This window comes from Trichogramma pretiosum, unplaced genomic scaffold, assembly GCF_000599845.2.
Source record: "Trichogramma pretiosum strain Unisexual culture from Peru unplaced genomic scaffold, Tpre_2.0 scaffold111, whole genome shotgun sequence".
NCBI classification, from domain to species: Eukaryota; Metazoa; Arthropoda; class Insecta; order Hymenoptera; family Trichogrammatidae; genus Trichogramma; species Trichogramma pretiosum.
In genome coordinates, this window is record NW_019640789.1 from 275888 (window position 1) to 297969 (window position 22082).

Genomic DNA, 22082 nt, shown 5'->3' on the forward strand with positions numbered 1-22082 from the left:
CCGTTGCCGCCGCCGCCGCCGTCGATGCCACGAGTATTATATATATAGCCGGGTAGTCGTCGCGAGTGCAGTAGCATCGGCTCGTATAGCGGCGGCCAAGTAGCTTTTACCCGCGCGCATACGTCGCATGCCCGTTGCTACACCGTATATACTTATATGCTGTACAGTCGATTTCTGCACTGTCTTAGGCGTATACGCGACTCGCGACGACGACTCGACATTTGGCTCGCGGCGCTAAACGTCGTCGTACGATAACACAAAGTGGCTGCACGCTCGAATCATCATTAGCCACGAGCTGATGCACCGACACACGAGGATTACGATACGCGCCTCTGAGTTTACTCGTTCGCGGCGGGCGCGTATTTACACGCGTGTGGATTAAATATACGCGGTACAAAGCACGCGCCTACCCTATATAGTATAGCTGTATTACGTCGCGTATGCGTGTATATGCACATGTGTGTGCGCGCGCGATGCATATATCGACCTCCCCTCCTCCGACACCATCGCATACATATACGTATATAGCTTATATGTATATATACGCGAAGCTGGACTTTGGCTGGCGCTTTTTCCTCCCATATACGTATATACCCTCTTCATCCTCTTACTCCGGCAACTTTCTTCCTTCCTTTTTTTCATTTAACCTCTTTAAAAAAATTTTCGTCCATCCGTTGTTCGTTCGTTTCTGCTGCCCGCTGCTGCTCCACCTCTCCCGTTCGAGTACCATCGGCTACCAACGAATTCATCTTTTTCTCTATGAACTCTTGGATCGAATTTTTTCCTCTCTCTCTCTCTCTTCTTTTTTTCATCTCCCTCCCTCCGTTTTCTCTCTCTCTCTCTCTCTCTCTCTATTTTCGGCGAAAATTCTGTAAGCCCGTCATGGCACGAGGGGCTATTGGTTCTGATTATTAAAAGATTCAATATCTCGTATGCGCGCACATGCGTGCATATATGCATATACCTGCATGCACGTATGTAAGCGCGTACTTCATTTATCGAGTATATGTATATTCCATCGTACGGCGCGCGAGCTTAGGAATTTTTCATATAGTTGCAGAAAATTTCGCGATAGTATTATAGGTTGGAGGAAAAAAGAAGGCAGAGAAAAAAAAGAGGAGAGGAGGGATGGAGAAAATATTATTGCGAGGGGTCAAATAGCTTCGACGCTGAAAAAGCCCTGATAATTAGCCTTTTTATTTTCGAAAAAAAAATACATGTTTGCGAGCCAGCCAACGGCAGCAGCAGCAGCAGCTCAGGCAATGCAGCAGCGTATATGTGTATATACGAGTGAAAGAAAAAAAAATTTTTTCCTTTTTTTTTGCACGATCGTAAAGTTTAGCTCCCGCGCGCGCACACACACACAACAGAGCGCGTCGATACTTTTCGCTACTTATACTTACGTCTGCTGCTGCTGTATGTATGTGTTTGTACGTATATATAACGCGAATATAAACAAGAGAGCTGCCACGGCGATCCGCATCGCGTTTTACACGGAACCGCGTCGAGCTATAGCGACGCGCGTCAATGAAAAATCGAGATACGTGTATAACTAATAAACGCTCTGTCTGCGCTCAATTTTTATACATAAATAAATTTGTGTGTGGTTCAGGGCGATGTAAAAAGAAAATGAATCGAGCCAAATGCGTTGGGCGAAACAAAAAAGATGGAAGAAAGAGCAAAGCGAGAGAGTCAGTCGCAGAGTCGGAGAAGGGTATATAGAGAAAAAAAAGAGCGGCAAAATATAAAAGCGGAGCCAGCCAAACGAAAAGCTCACGCCTGATGCTCTGCGTCGACGTCGTCGTCGTTGCGCGCGCAAAGTCATCCCCCAATACGTATACAAAACACCCTCTCTCTGGCGTGCGCACATACACACACGCGGATCGGGCTCAGACAGAGAGGCCTAGGCTAGCGTAGACATGTGCGCGTTGCAAGCTGTGCTGCGCCTGCATATTGTATTATTAACAAAATATTGCAAAAACCTTTGGCCGAGTACAGAAAAAGAGAGAGAGAGAGAGAGACTGAAAAAAAAACTTTGGTGTAGCGGTGTGGTATATAACGAGTGAGAGAGAGAAAAGTTACTACGGACCGAGGTTACGCGCGGAATATGTGCGGTGAACAAACCACAGATACGCGCGCGCGCGAGCGAGCGAGCGAACGATATTTATATGTGCTGTATTTATATATATAACGTAGTACATCGGAGGCAGCAGCAGCAGCACACGTGTGCAATCCCCTTTGCTAGATAGAGAAATAACGGCGTTTTATATAGATATATAGTGAAAAAAGGGGGTTAAAATAAAAAAAAAAAAAACAGAAAGAAAAAAGGAAAAAAAATGCCCACGTACGAAGGCAAAGTAGCAGCAACGTATACGCGGCGGCGGCGCTTATATAAGGCCTGGTGCGAGTCAGGCGAGCGCAGCGCGCATACACACTACTACCACTACCACCACTACTACTATTGCTTGTACTATATGTTATATATCTAGGTGCGCGGATCACTTGGCGATCGGCGCTGCGTAGCAAGCATACGTGTATACTCGTGTGCTGCATCGCATAGACAGAGAGAAAGAGAGAGAGAGAGAGAGAGAACGAGTTTGTATATGAAAACCAAACTGATGGAATGCCAAAACTTTTCTGTAATTAAATTTTTTCCACGATGCAAAAAACTCGGGAGAGATAGAGCGACGAGCGTTATTAAACATATACTTCGACGTGGCCAGGCCGCCGCATCATCCGCGTGCGTTTATGTAGTCATACGTGCAGGGTACATACATAGTGCAGTAGCTCCCTTTGCACGTACACACACGAACACATACTCGGCTCGCGCGTCCTTTCCCTGGAGCTTGACGTACTTCGACTACTACTACTACTACTACTCGTCTCTCTCTGCTACTGCTGTTGCAGAGGCGCACTACATACGAATCCTGTATGTACGCATATATTTATATACGCCCCCGCGCGCACGCATAGCTTCCAATTGGAATTTTTAATAGCAAAAGCTCGCAGAGAAAATTTCAAACTCTCTCTCTCTTTCTCTCTGTCTCTCTCTGAGCTCGTATAACGTACACAGCTAGACTCGAGCTCTTGGTCACTGTACACCGCCGCGTATGCGCGGCCGCTTATACATACATCGAGCTTTCGAGTTTTTTCCTCACCCCCTCCCCAAACCCCCCGACCCTCACCGATCTTCGGATAAAAAACGCGGAGCCCAACGACAAAAGCCGCTAAATTTCGAATCCTCGAATCCATCGCATATTTTCAACTCTTATACGATACATTCGTATAGCGTAGGCATAACGACGATCGCTCGTTCATAACCGATTTTTCGAGTTCCGAGGCCGCGAGTCACATGACCCGAGGAATTAAATAAAAAGCTCGTATACGTGAGATCGTGCGTGGGCTAACTAAGCGACTGCGAGCTTGCGCGACGCTGCAAGCACGCACACACGAGAGGATATTTATGCAAACGAAGCTCGCGGCGCGCGCAAGCTCGTAACGTATCGTGTACGTTATTATTCGTATATATATAAATAAGAAGGAGCCGCAGCAGCAGCAGCGATACTTTTGATCGAATTTATCGCGAAAGATAAAGACACACACGCGCGCGTGGCGAGAATATGCTCGAGCCATACGTTGTGCGCCCGGACTCGGTACTGGTATAGGTATAAATATATCGAGGCTTATTACGGCGGAGGTGGGCACCCCGCACACACCTGCAACAGCAGCAGCGGCAGTGGTGGCATTGGTGCGGGCCGCCGTTACCGCCGCCTCGAGGGTATCGTTATTAGTAAGCGCTAATTAATAAAGACCACTTAGAGAGAGGGAGCGGAGCAGAGCGTAGAGCTAGCTGCGAGATGTTATATATAACGTAACGGGGCGAGCGATCGTAAATCGTATTGATAAAAATTCCAGCGCGTTTTTCACGCTTACTTTTCGGCTTAATTTTATCGTTTCCTCTTTTTCTCTCTTACTCTTTCTCTCTCTCTCTGTGGGAGGTATATATAGCTGTATATACTCGGGTCGCAAAGTCGACGTTGCGTATATATTTAAGGCGCGCTTAAAGGGGTGAGAGGATCGTGGTACGTAATTTGGTATACGTATATAGAGGAAAAAAGAGACGCGCGTTGGGCCGCTTCTGTTGTACTAGCTGACGTATAGGACTTGCTGATTCGTATTTGTACATGTACATGCGTGTCTACTGTATGTATGTGCAGTACAGTGCAGGAGTAATTCAATCGAGGATCGATTGGCAGCTGAGGCAGTATATATACAGTGTAGTAGTAGTGGTATATAGTAGTAGAGAGAGAGAGAGAGAGCTCAGCGACGCGCACACGCACCACCGGAAATGAGGCCGATCATCAAGGGAAACCAAAGTCCGGCGCGTACACGATATACGTGTATACATACGTTCGCGTTTCAGCTACTCCTGTCTTGCTGCCGCTGTACACTATACCACGCGCTAGTCTATATATTATTGCGCATGCTACACGTCGTTGATTCGTATTATGAACGCATGTAAACCGGTGCAGGTTTCGCAGGAGGTATATATATATAGTAGTACGCGCAGCCAACTCAAGTCGTCGTCCCTCCTGTACTCGCGCTGCACATATACGTTTACGTACATATAGCCGTGTGCAGACATCAAGCGAAAAGTTTCGAATGAAGCAAGAATATACGTACACGCGCGGGGATGTAAGGGGGTGTTATGTAGGAGAAGGACGACGACGACGCGCTATCGTTTCCAATACGCGTTTAAACTTGCCCTTTATACCAGCGACTTCTACTGCTGCCGCTGCACAGTACGCGGATGATCAAACTTTGTTATAACGTATATAGGCTGTCTTTAGCCGGGGGGAGCGACTATCCGCATGTCCGGTTACTTGTGCATGCACGAGAGGCCAAGCCAAGTACAAACAGCAGCAGCAGCCGGTGCTTCGGTGCCCAACTTGTACTTACTACTACTGCTGCTAGGAGCTCGGTTATAAGCAGCGTAGAGCGTGACCAGCAGCAGCTCCAGCATCTCTAGCGTACATACCAACGTCGATTAAAATGTCTCACCTCTCTCTCTCTCTCTCTTTCTCTCGTCTTTCGAGATGCTGCGTAGACCGAAGGAGTTGAGAAAACGTCCGACAAATCGACGAGCTTCGCAAAATTATTGATGATTTCCTTCGCGCGCGCGCACGACAGCGACAGCGAGCTTGCGATCGACTTCGGAGGAAAAAGCTCGCCCGAAAAGCTTGGGTCGTCGAGACACACACACACAATGCACATATATAGCCCAATAAGTTCTCGGTTATAGCTTCCAACGGGGCGATTATTTATGCAAAAAGCTGTACTAGACAGACTGTGCACTGCAGTAGCCGAGGGATAGGGAGGGCTAGCAGCAGCGCTTCTTTTCATCAAAATTTCATTGGGAAATTTCACTTCGCGGAAAAAAGCTCTCGAGCGCGTCCAGAGCCCTTTATACATTACATATATATAGAGAGAGTAACAGGGAACTTTTGCCCGGAGGCGCGCGCGATCGAGAGAGAGAGAGAGAGAGCAAACCGCTACAAATCAGTCGTATACAGTAATAGAGAGAGAGCGAGGCAAAAAAATAAAAAAGGCGCGAGCGCGCGCAACAACGTTCATTAGCGAAATAAAGTAGCGGAATATAGGTGTAATAATAAATATTGCCTCGCGCATATATATACCTCTGGCTCTTGGCTCGGCGCGCGTATGCATGCACATGCTACATGTATGCAGTACATACCATGCACGCACACGGAATTATTATTATGATTAGAGCTCGCGAATTAAAAAAGGAAATCAGGAACACGGGTGCAAGGGACGTCGAGGGGGTGGGACTGAGCCTGGTTCGCCGGGTAGTAGAGCTGCATTGCCACATATTTCGCAGAGAGAGATCGGTAAAAGCCTTATATACTCGTAAATGGAAAAACATTATCAAAGGTTCGAAATTAACGGCGAGGTAGAAAGTATATATATTCGAGAGATGCATGTATTAATTTGCTCTCGAAGCCCCGTGGCTCGGCGCGCGGCGAGCCGGAAGGGGGGTGGTACTACTACTGCTACTACGGCTAGAGGCTCGCGTAATGCACATTCATTTATGTATATATATATATGAAATGTATAAAAAAAAAAAAAAAGAAGGAAAAGAAAAAATAGCTAGAACGAAACGACATGCAGGTATATACGTATTACACACATACATACGTATAGAGAGAGAGAGAGAGAAAGCTCGAAACTTGGCTCGAGCTCGGCGCGCGCGAGCGATGCAGCGGCAGCAGATTATGAGCGAAGGGAAAACAAACCCGCGTGTGCATGCATGTAGCTGCTACTCTACCAGCTAGAGCTAGCCAAGGCACACTGCACCGGTGCTGCTGCTGCTGGTTGGTTGGTATACGCGGATTAGTGGACTGATGCTTTGGGCGGCATGTACGCGTGTACGTATACACACACGCGAGAAAGAGGCAGAGATGTACGTATATGTATAAACTCGCTACTCGAAAACGCCTTGAAAGCCGGGCGCGACTGTCTCTGCCACTCGATGCGGATGTGCAACATGCATAGAGAGAGAGAGAGAGAGAGAGAGAGAGAGAGAGATAGTAAAGAGAGAGGGGGGAGGGAGTCAAATGAGCACGCGATAGCTGCCAGAAAGCTTATATCTATATTTTCCCCCCCCGGAGGAAGAGGGTATAACGCGAGGTGGATGGCGAAAGAGCGAGAGGGAGGGGAGGGGGGGCCTCGGGATGAGTAGGTATTGTGTTTATATGCATATCTCACGGGGGATCCTGGCATTTTCCAATATTCCGAAGCTTCGCTGCTGTGTTGCTATTTCTCTCTCTCACTCTCTCACTCCAGCTACTCTCGCATATATACGGAGAGCAGCAGCGTCATATTTGGACAAAATCGAACGGTCCGGCGAAAGAAGAGAGAGAAAGAGGAAGAGAGAACCCCTTTCCACTTAGCTTTTTCTCTACACCTCCCCATCTCCGCGCGCAGCCTGTGCTGCCTCCTCGCTCTGCGCGCCCCCGCTTCACCTCCTCCCTCGTCGCTATACCTACTCTCGAGCATTTATTATAAGCTTTAGCTCCAGTGTGCGCGCATTTTTCCTTTCTCTCTCTCTCTTTTGCTCTCTTGCTGCTGCTGCTGCTCCATGTAGCGGAGAGAGAGAGAAAGCCTTTTATTTTTCCTATGAGAGAGAGAGAAAAACCTAAGCGTAATTTCGCTTGGGCCGATCGATAAGAAATTAACTGTAATGCGCATCAGAAACGAGATATTTCGAATGTACTGCAGCGGCAGCAGCTAAAAAGGGTACAGCACGCGAGCGAGCGAGTGAGAGGCTGAAGGAGAGAAGAAAAAAAGAAATAAAAATATATCTATATGCGCTATATATAGACATATATAGCAAGCGAGAGAGAAAGGAAAAAAGTAAAAAAAATATACCAAGCTAGCAGCAGCAGTGGCCAGTCGTGAACCAAATGCGCAGACACATACACACACACACACGAGCATATAGCAACATTCGCATTTATAGCCCTTCTTTCATAGGAGGCTTCGATATGCACCGTCGCTTCCATATTTCTATCTCGCTCACTTTCGAGCTCGTCGATTCTTCTGACCCTTCATTTTTTATTCTTCTCGGCGCGCATACGTATAGATACGTACGGAGAACTCATCCACGCCCACGCACACCTATCCACTACATATACGTATATACTATTCACCTACACAGCTCTACGTATAAATTATTAAGAAATCTATCATCGCTTCGAGCGAAACGAGCCTAACGTATATATACACGCGTATGTAACGCAGCGCAACTGCATGTAAAACGTCAAAACAGACGCGCCGGCACGTGTGTAGCGTTTATCTACCGTACATGTAGGCAAAAGAAGAAAGATTGACGACGATCGAGCTTTTTTGGCTGCACATCGCGTAGGCAGTAGTAGATAGGCGAAAAATGAGCCGACGATGGCTGTGCAGCAGTTTAAGGACAAGCCAATAAATGCAGCAGACAGTTTAACGAACTCCCCCGCGCGATGCTGTAACTACTCTCTCTCTGTGCAGTGTGTCGTGTGCGTTGCTTTGGAAAAAGCTTAAAAAAAAAGGAATAGCAAAATCCGAGCGCGGGCGCCGAGTGCAACGCGGAGAGCTGCAAATACACACACACAGAGAGAGAGACACCGCACTCGAGAGCAAGGCTGCAGCAGAGATAGAGATAGAGAGAGAGAGAAAATAAAACAGAGTCCCGCGCGTCCTTTCTGATAGGCAATAGTTACAAAAAGGAGTCAGAGCTCCGGCTGTCGCGCGTGACTTTGGCTTTTAATTTTTTCTTCGATCAAAGGAAGCCCTGGACTTTTATGCTCTGCTCTCTCTCTCTCTCTCTCTGGTCGACGACGGGTAACGATCGTTTTAGATGCCATCGTCGTCGTCGTCGTCGTCGTGCGAACAGCAGCAGCACACGGACAACACAGACACATTGAAAACGGTTAGAGACTGGTTTGAAGCGTCTTTCCGTAAACTGACGTGGCGCGCATCCATTTCCTCGCTTTCGCGCGCGTTTGTATGTGTGTGTGTGTGTGTGTGTGTGTGCCTAGAACGAGGATTCAATATTTGTGCGAATTGTAATCCGCCGAGCCTCTCTCTCTCTCGCCTCCTTTTCTCTCTCTCTGCGCCGCGACACACACAGAGAGCTTCTGTCAGGAGAATGGTAAAAGCTAATGAAAACACTGGCGCTGTTTCATACTCTCTGTATGTATATGTGTGTGTGTGTGGAGTCTCTTTCTCTACTGATGCTGGCTGCTGCGTGATGGTCTTTTTATTATTTCTGACACACGCGCTCTCTGCTACTCTCGGGATACTCTCTCTCTGTCTCTTTTCTGACACTCGTGTGCGCGAGCTTCTATGTATGTATGTATGTATCAGCCACGAGTGAGAGAGCAGGATCGAATGAATGGCCTTCGCTCGCTCGCGCAAGTTTTCGAATATTGTAACATCGTAACTTTGGCTCGACGACGACGACGACGACGACGTCTCTCTTTCTATACATATATATTCCGTAATAATAATGCGACGATATAAACCGCGAGTGCTTTCTCTCTCCACCCCCTGCTGAAAACAAGTTTTCTCTCTCTCTCTCTGCGTGTCTACGTGTCCGAACGTCGAACGTGTGCCGGCGACGACGATCGCGCCGAGCTTTTTTCCGCCCCCTCTCCCTCTCCATCCTTATACACCACTCAAGCTCTCTTTTATATTCCCCCGCCGAAAAACTTTCGAGTGCTATCCGACCGTACGTGTGACCTTATACTACGTATAATATATAACTTCTATTGTCATCGTTACATCATTACATCGTGTTACATGTTTATTCTATTACTCTTTGCCTATGAACTTGTGACAAATTTGCGTGAAATAACAAGATTTGATTTTTATTTCTCTCGTATGCGAGCGACTTGTCCAACCTATTTTTTCCCCTCCAATACGATTACATTGCAAAGAGAAAATGACGACGATCGTTGGCATTATCCGATACATAAGATGGAAAGAGAGAGATGATACGAGGGTAATATTTACGATGAGGAGTAAAACTTTAGACCAATGGTTCGTCTTAGTAAGTATCACCCTGCCAGAACCAGAAATTGTGGACCATTGTATAAGAGCGGCCGTATACACACATGTATAAGAACAGAACAAAAAAAATTTGGTAGGAAATAATTGAAAAGTTGCAAAAAAAAAGAAGAAGGAGAAAGATATATACATACATGATACAGTGAAAAGATTGTTGAAGATGCGAGATTGCAGCGGGGTTTTTGGTTGTGGATGCCTACTCTTTATAGACCGTACACCCCCAAAAAAAAAATGTTTTTTTTCTATGTTTTGGATTGCAGACTGCCAGATGCGCAATGTTAACGTGCGATCAGTCAACTCGAAAAGAAGGAAAACACCCTCCTCTTCCTGCTTGTGAGTCTCTCAGTTTCGGTGTTAATACAAAGTTATATAATAATTATTAATTAATCATAATTAATCTAATTATATATAAATATTATGCATACCAAACCTTATTTATATACCAAACTACACATCTCTCTCTATATATATATGCATCTGATTATTTATATTATCTTATATATAATGTTGTTGGTAATAAAATATATAACGTATATATTATTTTAATACTATATATGCTACCGTACGTATATTGCATACCATATTTATTATTATTATTATTATTGATTATTCTTTACCATTATTCGTTACTTTTTAATTTGTTATATATTATTGTTATTATTACATTGATTAACCAGAAAAAAAAGAAAAAAAAAATATCTACCCCCCGACCTATTCTGTACTTGTATACTTGCCGATTTAAACTTGCCTTTGCATACAGTATTTATTATATTATAAATAATAAAGCAAAACATGATACACCGATTTAGTTGATATAATAAATATTCTTATGTTGTTGATGGTTACAATATGTAAATGGAATGACTGGATGGAAAAATTACACGTATCTCGATATATATACGCACATAATATTCATGCCCACACACACATACATATTTATACTTGCGCACACTTGACGTCGCATAATAATGACAATTGCCCTCATGCACGATCGCGAGTATCTCATCTTTTTTTTTTCAAACTCTCGTTTCGGCGCACCGTGTACAAATGCGTAACGAGTGAAATTATTAGCAGCGATCGGCGCATAAGTATCACTGTAGAGTAACGCATAATAAGCATCGAGTGGGTATTATTATTGCCTCTCGCATCTTTTGTTGTTGGCACGCGGGTGGGAGGGACAATCGAATTCTTGAGAGGCGCGCGCGCGCGAAAGACAGTTTTGACACTCGAGACACGACGCGAGCGCGCGATCGGTTCGGGCGAAACTGCTACTGCTGCTGCTGTTACTGCTGTTGCTGTTGGTGCGCAGTTGTACAGATCAGTCATTGTTTTGCGCCATTGTCATCGCTGTATATACTTCTCGCGCGCGCGCGCGGGGAACATTATTATCATTATTATTATCAATTATTTGCGGCGCATCGTAACGTTGCCTCGCGGACAAAAAAAATATATCACCGACGAGCGGCGCTGCACGCGCGTAAACGACGAATTCCTCGTTTTCTTTCTTTATTTATTTTTGGTAAAAAAAAAAAACTTTGAATCGTAAGGGTCGAACGCGTGGGTGCGCGCAGACGTACGCTGCGCGTCCCGCGCGTTCATAAGGGCCGATATTTTTCGCCACGCCTCGTTGGACCGCTTGGGCCGATAGTTTTGATAATCTGTGATCGCAGGCCTCGATCACGGCTTGTCTTGACTTGACCGATCAAGCGGACCGCGATGCAATTTTTTTATTTTTTTGTTATCGTTCGGATGCAACGAGGAGTTCGTTCGTGTACCTGCTGGGCGTCGCGCGACGTGTGGCTCGTTACGATGTCGCCCGCGCGTATTTTTTTTCGGTCGTGAACATTGGACACTATGACATTTTTGCATTCTTTTTTTTTCTCAATTTCATTAACTGCATAAAAAAAAATCACGAGTAATGAAAGAAAACAAGGCAAGACGCAAGTACAATGTTTATAATGCGTTGTTAATGATCCTTGCACGTTCGCTGTTTCATTTATATATATTTTTTTATGATTAATCAGCCAGCATTAAAAAAAAAGAAAAAAAAACGAAACATGTATATTGTATAAAAATCTTTTTTTTCGTTCATATGTAACCTGTTTATTTGCTGTTACTGCTTCATAAAACGTATTTTTGAGATCTTTCATTGTAAACTAAGTCATCATACACGTTTAAAATAAAGAAGTAAATTGACAATCAAAAAATTATGGAAACATACATTCAACATACTCAAGACACACACACTCACGTGCACTCGACACTTGTGTTACTTCAGTATTTCCGACGGAGGCATTTTATTGAGAAAATTTTATATCACACGATGTTCGAGTTAAAAAAAAAAAAATAGTTGAAAAATTAGAGTTTGCATTCGCAGTTGTTGTAATCTTTCATCATTCCTCGAATCCATCAGCGCTAGCGCAAAAGCTAAAAGCAAAAAGCTAATAAAAAAACAGCGAAGCATGTATATTCATTAGTGCACTTTATGCCAACAGAGTAGATTAAAAAGAAAGACATTTCACGCTGAGACGCCCAAAATCGACTCGCTGCTCTCACACGTATTACTATGCGCTTCTTTTTTATTATGATTTTCTTGAAAAAAAAAAAAAAAAATTACTCAAAGTAGCCATTTTTCGCTTTCTGATTTGCGCTTTTATTCTCACTCGACTGTACACACGCTCAACACCTCGTTCAACTCGAAGTTTGGCGTCCAGTGTGAAATGAAACAAAAAACAAATGTTACCATAATGCGATGCATTATTAAAAGATAAAAGAGCTAAAAATTAATGTGTTCGATGTCACTGCATAAATCTTTTCATGAATATATACTGCAACGGCAAGATAAGTCGATGGCGTATACAATTTAATCGTTTAAGGACGCGCCTCACACAATTATTGTATTAATATTGCACACGATAACGATTTTCGTGCGGTCTCTCTCTCTCTCTCTCTCTCCTGTACAAAATTTTGCGGGCCACATTTTGGTCGCACGAGATCGGTCCAATGTGTATTTCAAGCCCTCGTTTGCATTATCGACGACGAAGCGACTCGCGATTGCTTCTTCTTACTTTTTGCGAATCTAATTAAACGCACCCGGGGATCGGCGATATCGTATCGAAATTAATCTAAAGAGTTTCGAGATCGAATAAAATCATTTCGATAATGACGCAGACGGGGGTAAATTTTTCTCCTTAAAATATAAAATATACCAGCCAATTTCGAAGGAATAAAATAATAATAGCCGAAAATTCGAGTCGCGTACCACCACCACCGCCACCCAACCGAATTATCTCTCGCTTTCGCGAGCTTTTGTCAATTAATTGTCTCTCTCTCGAGGAGATCCCCCGCGAAAAGATGTCCCCCTTCCCCCACTGGGTTATTATAATATCACCGATATAATCCGCGAAATCGACGAATCTCGCGAGCTGCCTTCTATAAATACGTTATCACACGCTGTACTCGTTGGCGTCGCGAAGCGTGTGCCGAGGAGCGCCCCAAGTATATAGAGTGAGCTTGAAATACTCATTTGACGTCTATATAGGTGTACAAAGATGTGCCATATGCGCGCGAATTGTATAATAATTCGGCTGCGCCGCGGAGAGGAGATGATTCGAGAGACCCGCAATAATGATACAATAATAATGATGATAATAATAATGGTAATAATAATAATAATGATGATGATCAACGAGTTTATTGTAACGTACGGATTGGTTATTGGTATACGTATAGTAGCTTCAAGATGTTTTTCATGCATACATATTTATTGAAAAAAAAAAGATAAAGAAAAATGAGGAAAAAAAAACTTGAGAGAAATGTAAGCAAAAAGAGGGGGGATGAGAGATGCGGCAATTTACCGATATGCGTATAATATAGCTTTCTGATTATATCGATCAAAAATGTGTGTATGTTCATAAAACCACGCGTCGATCGAGAAACATCATACCTCGTTTAGGACTGATATATTTCTTAATTTATAATGATGATGATATCGGCTCTGAGACCGTTGACCAAAAATATATTAAAAAATACGAGATTGATTCTCAATAAAACGCCACCGGGCATTGTGTTTACATCGTAATATGTATTGTAATAATTGCAGTAGTTGCATGGCTGAAACGACAGACAAAAAAAATAATTAATCAATAATTTTAACGACAAAATCCAGTTTGTATTTAGCGCCAATTACTTGAAATCGTGTACGACAAGATTCTCGTTTTCTCGCGAGGTCTTTTATTTGTCTTTGTATAATATATATCCAGCTGCCCGGCGCACCATCGCCGCCGGTGAAAATACATACATATAACGTAGATTCACATTCTCGCGCGACGAGAATCTTGTTAAACACCATCCACGCATCCCCTCGTATTGCGACTGTGTTTATAAATCGTCCTTACTTCGCATCTCTAATCGATATAAAAAAAAAAAAAAAAAACAAAATCAAACAAAAGGTAGCAAATACGTAAAATAGTTGCGTTGCCTGCCGAATCGTGTCTACCCTAAGGGTCGTAATATATAAATGTACCAAAAACAAAAAAGACATCTGGCTTATGTATTTCCAGTGAGAATGCAATCCTCGCCCACAACCCCTTTTTTTACAATTTGCGAACCCCTTTTGAACTATTCTTATATTTATATTACGATATATTTATATTATATCAAGCATTATATACATAGCATGAATCACGTAAAACCAGTATTTATATATTGATACGAAACCTCTCGAGTATACATATCTGCTGTATTTGATGGTGTACCAACCCCCGCTCGACCCCCCCTACTACTATTACTACTACTCTCCACACCCCCCTTTTGAAAAAATATTTTGTGGCAAATATGTTGTTGTATCGCCCGTCGCAATAGCCTCCAGTACACGTATTTATTACATACTTTATATATGAAATTCGAAGGAATTTGCTTCTTGTTGAAAAAAAAAAGTAACGAAGGGAGGCTGTTCGGATGGCGTCGGATATGCTCTCTGTTTCCTCTCTCTCTTTCTGTCTATTATTTAAAAGTAAATACAACCATGTAATGAACCTTAGCTAATAAGTATTTATTATTATTATATTTATACTACAACCATTATTTATTTAATCCATTTGTTAACACATATTTGATACATGATGATGAACTTGATATATACTAACCAACATTACTCGTCTTTCAGTGACCACATATTGACTCTCTCTCTCTTGGATGTCAAACACATAAAAAACTCATGGCGTTCCGTAATAACGTAAACATTCAAAATCACTTTGAATATGGCAAGGTATAAATCACAAAAGGCTCTGTGAAGACAATATATTATAATGTAAATCGCGAGAGTCGCGCGCGTGTTCACCGAATGTAGTTTGTATATACTCAGCCGCGAGTACCTACTCTTTTTATTAAAGCGAAATACGAAAGCTCCTAACTTGGAGGTGGTCGTCACGAATGATCGACGCGGATTTCATTGCGCGAAACGATCCTGAAAAAGAAAATAAAAAGGAAAAACTTCTCTATTCCAAAATCGTCGCGCACCTATCATAATGATAAATAAAATATAATAAACGTCCGTTCGCATTATACGCGGAAAGCTTAGCACGCGCCCAAGTGACAGTATGGTCGGTTTAGGTATATCTATCTCTCTGGGGAGGGGTCCGCGTGTCTATGCAGCGCACACATTGTGTATATCATCGAGAAATCGGCGCTCGAAATATATACAACAAAGTGACACTTTGACGCTCCGACGATGGACCAAAGGCTATTTTGAATTTCTCTCGTGTGCCGTGTCGAGAGTCCCTTCCTTCTCTGTATATGTATGTATAACTGCGGACAGGCCGAGTGCAGTGTATGTATTACGCTGGTGGTAGTGTACTATGAACGAAGGACGGATATGGATGCGTTGTCGCGAGCCGTGATGCATCCTCTGCACCGAAGTGTATATATGTATGTACTAAAAATGACGTTCGCGACAGTCAAACGAATCGTGTGCACCAACACGCGCGCGCGCGTGTGTGTGTGTAATCGGCGCGCCTGTCTCACTCCGAAAAGCTCCGAGCTCTGGAAGTTTGATTTTATTGAAATAGTGTACACATCGTATGGCCGCGGCGCACAAATTCGATGAAAACGGTTTATATGTATACGTTTCGCGAGAGGATCGAGGGTTGCTGACCTCTTAGCCTCTCGCGCGCAAGTCCTAATAAACAACTTCGAAACGGAAGTTTGCAATAAATTTTCATTTCCTCCTTCCCGGGTTATATATTTTGTGTAAATCGGCGTTAATTGAAAACAAGTAAAAACGCGGCCCGGGCCTCGATTATATTGCACGCGCATCGCCCATCCACGTTAAGCCACAGGATGTTATGTGCCCACCACCACTACGACCCGTTGAAGAAGATAACGAACGGAAAGTAAAAAAAAAAGGGAAAAAACTTGTCCAAAAACTCATTGGACGCGTAATACTTTTCTCTCTCTTTGCCCGATATACACGCGAAATCGGATTTCGATGTATCGGAACTTCTTTCTATTTTTTTTATTCTTTACCGTTAATCAGCGTACGTTATCGGGCCGGCCGAACTATCGCGCGACAGGATATGCAATTAAATATTTCCTCGATTGTAGAAAAAAATTTTTTCCCCACTCTAACCTAAAATACGCAACTTTGCCGCTAATTTTAGGCTCTCGTGGGAAAAAATAGTATCTCAAACTGGTGCAGATATGGTTTTTTAACAAAACTCGTTACAGCACTCGCCTTCGGCTCGTGCTATAATCCCTCGTTTTGCTAAAAAACCATATGTGCACCCGTTGAGAAATATACTATTTTTCACGCTCGCCGCTCTTCGCAAAGCCTTTTTTGCCATTTGTATCATGTATATAGTGAAACCAAATGCATCACGAATGTTTGCGTATACGTAACTACGCCTATCTCGTATTATGTATACGATAAAAGCAGCACAAAAACACATTCAAATGCACATTGAACTCGATAATTGAAACTATAACAGAAACTCTTGATATAAATACACGAAATAATACATACACACGATGATGTATACGTATGAAATTTATAAGTATTAATATATATTTGTATTATTCCTCGTAGAGCCTTCCGTACTGTGTACCCCCTTCAACCTCATTAGTGGAAATGTATTTACTGGCCGTAGTTTTGGAAATGAATCTGATACATTATTTAATGCTATGCAACAAATTGACTCGTCGTTTATATACATTCAATATAAACACACGTATTCGATCCAACATATACTTATTATCATACAAAATTATTACCTTTTCTTTTTCTTATTTGTACTCGTTTATATATTATATATCTTTAATGCATATAATGTCATGCCTCTGAATGTGTATTTGTAATTTTCATAATTTACGGTTATTACATTGTCTTAGTTTAACTATTTATTATTGCTATCATAGCCCATACATAATCGTATATAATGATTGACTGAATTATTAAGAAATAAGCAAGACTCAATTACGAATGTGTAATTTTTACACACACACACACACACATACGTACACCCACCCACACGCAAACAAGCAAAACATATGCATGAGGTTGGGCGAGCTAATCTCGAAAAAGACTAATTCGACGTTTTCTTTTCTGCTTTCAGCTGCACAGATTCCACAACGAGGAAGTGAGTACCACGAATTTTCCGACTACGATTGTATGTGTTTCATTTTCTGTTTTATTTGCGAAATATCAATCCTGCACACTCGATTCGTTACATGTTTTTTTTGCTCTTATGATTTTGTCGTTTTTACGTTAAATATTATTTAACCTTTTTAACAGTAATTGTTTATAATTTGTACAAAAATAGAAATAAACAGCGAGCTAGTGAGCATGTGATTTTTATTTTAATTATTATCATTTTCCAATTCTCGCACGACGAGAAGAAAAACAATAAGCACGATGAAAATTAACCGACAACCCTTTCTTTTTTTGTGCACCTGCGCGTGTTGCAGCCTGCAAGAGGAAAGACGAGATGTCGAGTCAGTCCGAGCATCAGCAGCCCGCCCCCAAGAAGCCCCGACTGGTTTTCACAGACCTCCAGCGCCGTACTCTACAGGCTATTTTTAAGGTACGCACACGATAACGTATTTTATATACACAAACGTATACGAAATTCTCGATTATTTTACCATATCGGACCGCCGAAAAACGTGTGCCTACGTCATAGAGAAAGATAATGATAATGACGAAGATAAACGCGCGTATGAAATAAAATACACCTGTTGAGCGCGCGGGGAGGACGAGGAGGGTTTATCTCGACGGCGGAGAGAGCTTTTCGCTCGCGCGCGCGCGTCGATTTTCGGCGATTCGTACACATTTTATATATATATATATATACGAAACCTGTACAGCGGTTGCGACGCGAAAATTGGTAAATATACATTCACGCGCGCGCGCGACGAATAAAGCAAACGATTGTTCGGCTGGAAAAAAAAAGATAAAAGAGAAAAATGTGCCGCGCACGTGTAGTAGTTGTAGTAGTTGTGGTGGTAGTTGTGTAGTAGCGGTGGCGACTATACACGAGTAGTCCACCGAGCGCCACTGCGAATATCGATTTCCTCGGGGCGAAGGGATGAAAAAAAAAAAACAACACAACACATACAGCCGCGCGTCGTGTCATATCTCTCGAGCGGCGGTGCGGTGGTGGCGTCGGCTCGTTGTGTACTACAACACAGCCGACGGACGGACGCTCCGTATTATATACACGGAGAGAGGAACAAAACGTTTGTCCTACTTCTGCAATGTCCACAAACACATACACACACATGTAGTTAGTAGTAGTAGTTAGTAGCTGTATGGAAGCGAGAAGTTCTGTACGATAACCGAGTTCGTTTGCCTTTTTTTTTTGCTGCTGCCGCTGCTGAACACAACGTCACAACAGGAGACGAAGAGGCCGTCGAAGGAGATGCAGGTGACAATCGCCAGGCAGCTGGGCCTGGAGCCGACGACGGTCGGCAACTTCTTCATGAACGCGAGGCGCCGCTCCATGGACAAGTGGAAGGACGAGGAGCCGGCCTCGTCCCAGCAGAGCAAGGGCAGCGTGAGCAGCGTCGACGAGGCCCAGTTGTCGCCGACGATCGGCATCAGCCCGAGGCAGGCGAGCGACGTTTTGTGACATACGTCCGACCAGGAGGAGTATCACGACGACTCCAACGACGAGGATCTGGCCTTCTCTTAAACGAGAGACAAAGGGGCCTGAATCCTCGACGTTTTACGTGCCTCGACTCTTTATCTCTCTCTCTCTTTTTGTATACTCTTCTCTCTTCTTAAAAAGAGCCCTTATTTTTTATTACTATTATCGATATAATGTATAATTAGTCGTAATCATCGAGTCTTGTACTGCAGTTACGTTACCCTGTGCCATGTATGTATTGAGCCCCCCCTCGACGCAGTCGTTGACGTTTTAACCGCTAGTCCATTTGTTCTGTTTTATTTTTTTATTAATTACACATGCAACATCCTAATGTACGTACGCAGAGACTTCTCCAACGAAATCTAGTCGAAATTGATACTACCATTAGATTATTAATTGTTAATTACTCTACTTGCTATCTCATTGTTTATTCCTGTGTTTTATAGCTTTGTAAGAAAAGAGAGAGAGAGTAAAAGAGAAACAGGAAGAAGAAGAGAGAGAAATTAAGAGAGAGAGAAAGAGAGAGAGAGAGGCTTGGATCGTCGGAACCCTCGCTGGTCGCGGTCGCGCATGGATAGCGCGACCAACAAACCTTAATTAAATAAAAAAAAATTAGACCATTATTACGTATATTATAAAAAAGAAAAAAAACTATTACGATGAAACACAAGGTGATAATGCAATATACATGAAACAAAACGTAACATATACGGATTAGTATATGTGTAGGATTTTACAAGAAAACAATTTTAAAAAATTATTATTATTAAAGTAAAAAAAAAAAAAAAAAGAAACCGAATGCCTGCCTGCCTGCGCTGATGTGACGATGTGACGCGATGATATATAAAACGCACGCACTTTATACTCAGCAAACAAATTACACATTGGAGAGAACAAAAAAAAAAGAAAGAGAGAGAAAAAATAATAAACGATTTAAATTTTTAATCTTCGCGAACGAAACTACTTAAACGGGAAATACAAACAAACAAACTAACTAACAAAAAAAAAAAGAGAAAAAAGAGGGAAAAAGTTAACGATCGCCTGGTGGTCGCTGGTGGTCGCGGCAAAAAAAAAAAAAAAAAAGAAACGAGACCATTCGAACTGCCGCCGCCCGCCCTGCGCCGCGCGCACAGGTCGACGAATGTCATATTATAGTACAAAGTAAACATATGCATATAGAGAAATGGGCGTCGGTGATAAACGACGCTCTGACGATATTAAATGATAAAAAATATTACAGAAAGAGAAAAAGGGAATTACATTAAATGAACAAAAAAAATTAAATAAATAAAGAAAGAGGGTTAAAATAAATCGAGTAATAAAAGAAAAAAGACAGAATAAAAATAATTTTTTCGAGCAATGTGTGAGGTGTTGGGTGAGAGAGCGAAAGAGAACTCTTATGTGTGTAGAAAAATTGCGTGTGCGGATTATAATATGTGTCTGTGCGCTGTGCTGTGCTGCTCTTCTTGTGTACGTGTACTACGAGCCCGACGACGACGACCGAGACAATTATTGCGGTGGTGTATATGTATATTTATAATATATTACACATGCACACACGCACACACGCACACACGACGCGCAAAAGTATACCGATGTGCATCAGCGTATTGCAACAAAATGTATGTACGCGTGAAAAGGACGACGTCATCCCTCAAATGCACACCCGCGTATATGTACGTGTGTGTGTGTCCGTGTGCGTGTGTGTATACCTTTTTCGTCTCTGAGAGACCGGAGCGGCGTGTATACGTGTGGGTAGTGTTAATATATGTATAGGCTGCAGCTGCGTGTGCATGTGTGTATTGCGCCTAGTCAAGGAATATCCTCCTCTGTGTCTGCCTGCCTGACGACGACGAACGAACCGAAAACAAAATAAAAATTAACTCACGCGCAATAATAATACCATTTGTTTCGAATTGTTATTATTATTATTAGTACTACTTTTATTGATATTTATTGATAATGTAACATTATGTCAAGGAATTGGCCTCGATTGCCGGCACGCACTCTTGTAAAAAAAAAAAAAAACAAAAACAATTTGTGAAAAATAATCTACGTTGTAATATCTGGATCGCGCAAGTGTGTATTATTGTTGAACGTTGGAGCAATTGTGAAAACTCAAAAGCGGGGTATAAAGAAGTTTCCGAAGGATGATGCGTTCGATCGAGCAAAATAAATAAAAAAAAAAACGACGTGCAATCGCAATATTATGTATAACAAGGAAAAAAGGGATACTAATACTAATCGAGTGCTAGTTTTTTTTCCGAGTCGGTAAGAAGACGGAATTTGTATAATAATAACAAGAACAAAAAATTATAAATAAATGAATAAGTTTTGTGCCGTGGTGAGTCATTGGGTATATATATATTGTACACGTGTTGTACCGTGCACACACACACACACACACGTGTATGCATATATATAATATATAAATAAGCAGAATTATTTATATAAAATATAGATATGATTATATATATGAAAGGAAAATCTATATATATATTATATATATTATATGAAAATATGAGAATGAACGATAAGAAGTAGTTACATATATATTTAAGAAAAATACAAGGACGCGCGGAGAGTATAGTATAGAATTAATAAACAAAACAAAAAACGATGAAAAATTGTATTATAAATACTGTAAATAAATTAGTTACAACAATGAAGATGAATTTCTATTATTGCATTATATGAAATATATTAGAACGCGAGAGGAGAGGGCTCGACCGCGCGAAATCATTAGACTCTTTTTTTTCTACCGTTGAACGAATTTGACCAGATTATCGAACTAGGCTGAAAGAAGAAGCGAGATTATACGTTTATTTCGATTGTTTTCGCGTGATCGCCACGATATCAATAAGCGACCTATATTCTAAGATAACTCGAGGTTTCATTCATTGAAAATCTGTTGGACCTGCGGCAAAGTTACTTAAAAAGCAAAAAAAAAGAATTACGATTACACGAATTATACGGACGAGCGACACGTTTGAATGTATAACGATATATCGACAAACAAATACACGAACCAAAAAACATACAGACACGTACACGTGCACACGATCAATCGTTTTGTCTTATACATATTATAAATAAAAATTTTTGCTTGTTGCTGTATTCGCTTTGAGATTAATTTTCCGTATAAGAGCACCCCGAGTCATGACGTCGTGCATATCTTGAGTGTATCTCCGCATGCTAGGGGTATATATAATGTATAATTGTGCGCAAGCCCGACGAGAGATATTAATTATTTCTGAACCTGTCTTTGTACACATGTGTATTTTTTATAAATTCAGTCGAAGAAGA

General features: G+C 42.1%; 1 protein-coding gene across 6 annotated transcripts in view; it reads left to right on the forward strand.

Moving 5' to 3' along the window:
- The window catches only part of LOC106658430 (one cut domain family member 2), a 35328-nt gene extending 14227 nt beyond the window's left edge, over positions 1-21101 (forward strand). For 2 of the 6 annotated variants that reach the window (XM_014380395.2, XM_023459984.1), the window contains 3 exons: positions 17244-17297; positions 17596-17711; positions 18525-21101. In XM_014380395.2, the coding sequence (XP_014235881.2) occupies positions 17244-17297; positions 17596-17711; positions 18525-18758 (404 nt within the window). In that variant the 3' untranslated portion in view covers positions 18759-21101. Of the gene's footprint in view, positions 1-9893; positions 9967-17243; positions 17298-17595; positions 17712-18524 lie in introns of those variants that run through there. The other 4 variants (XM_014380397.2, XM_014380398.2, XM_023460028.1 and 1 more) reach the window with 4 other exon arrangements.
- Positions 21102-22082: the final 981 nt, after the last annotated feature.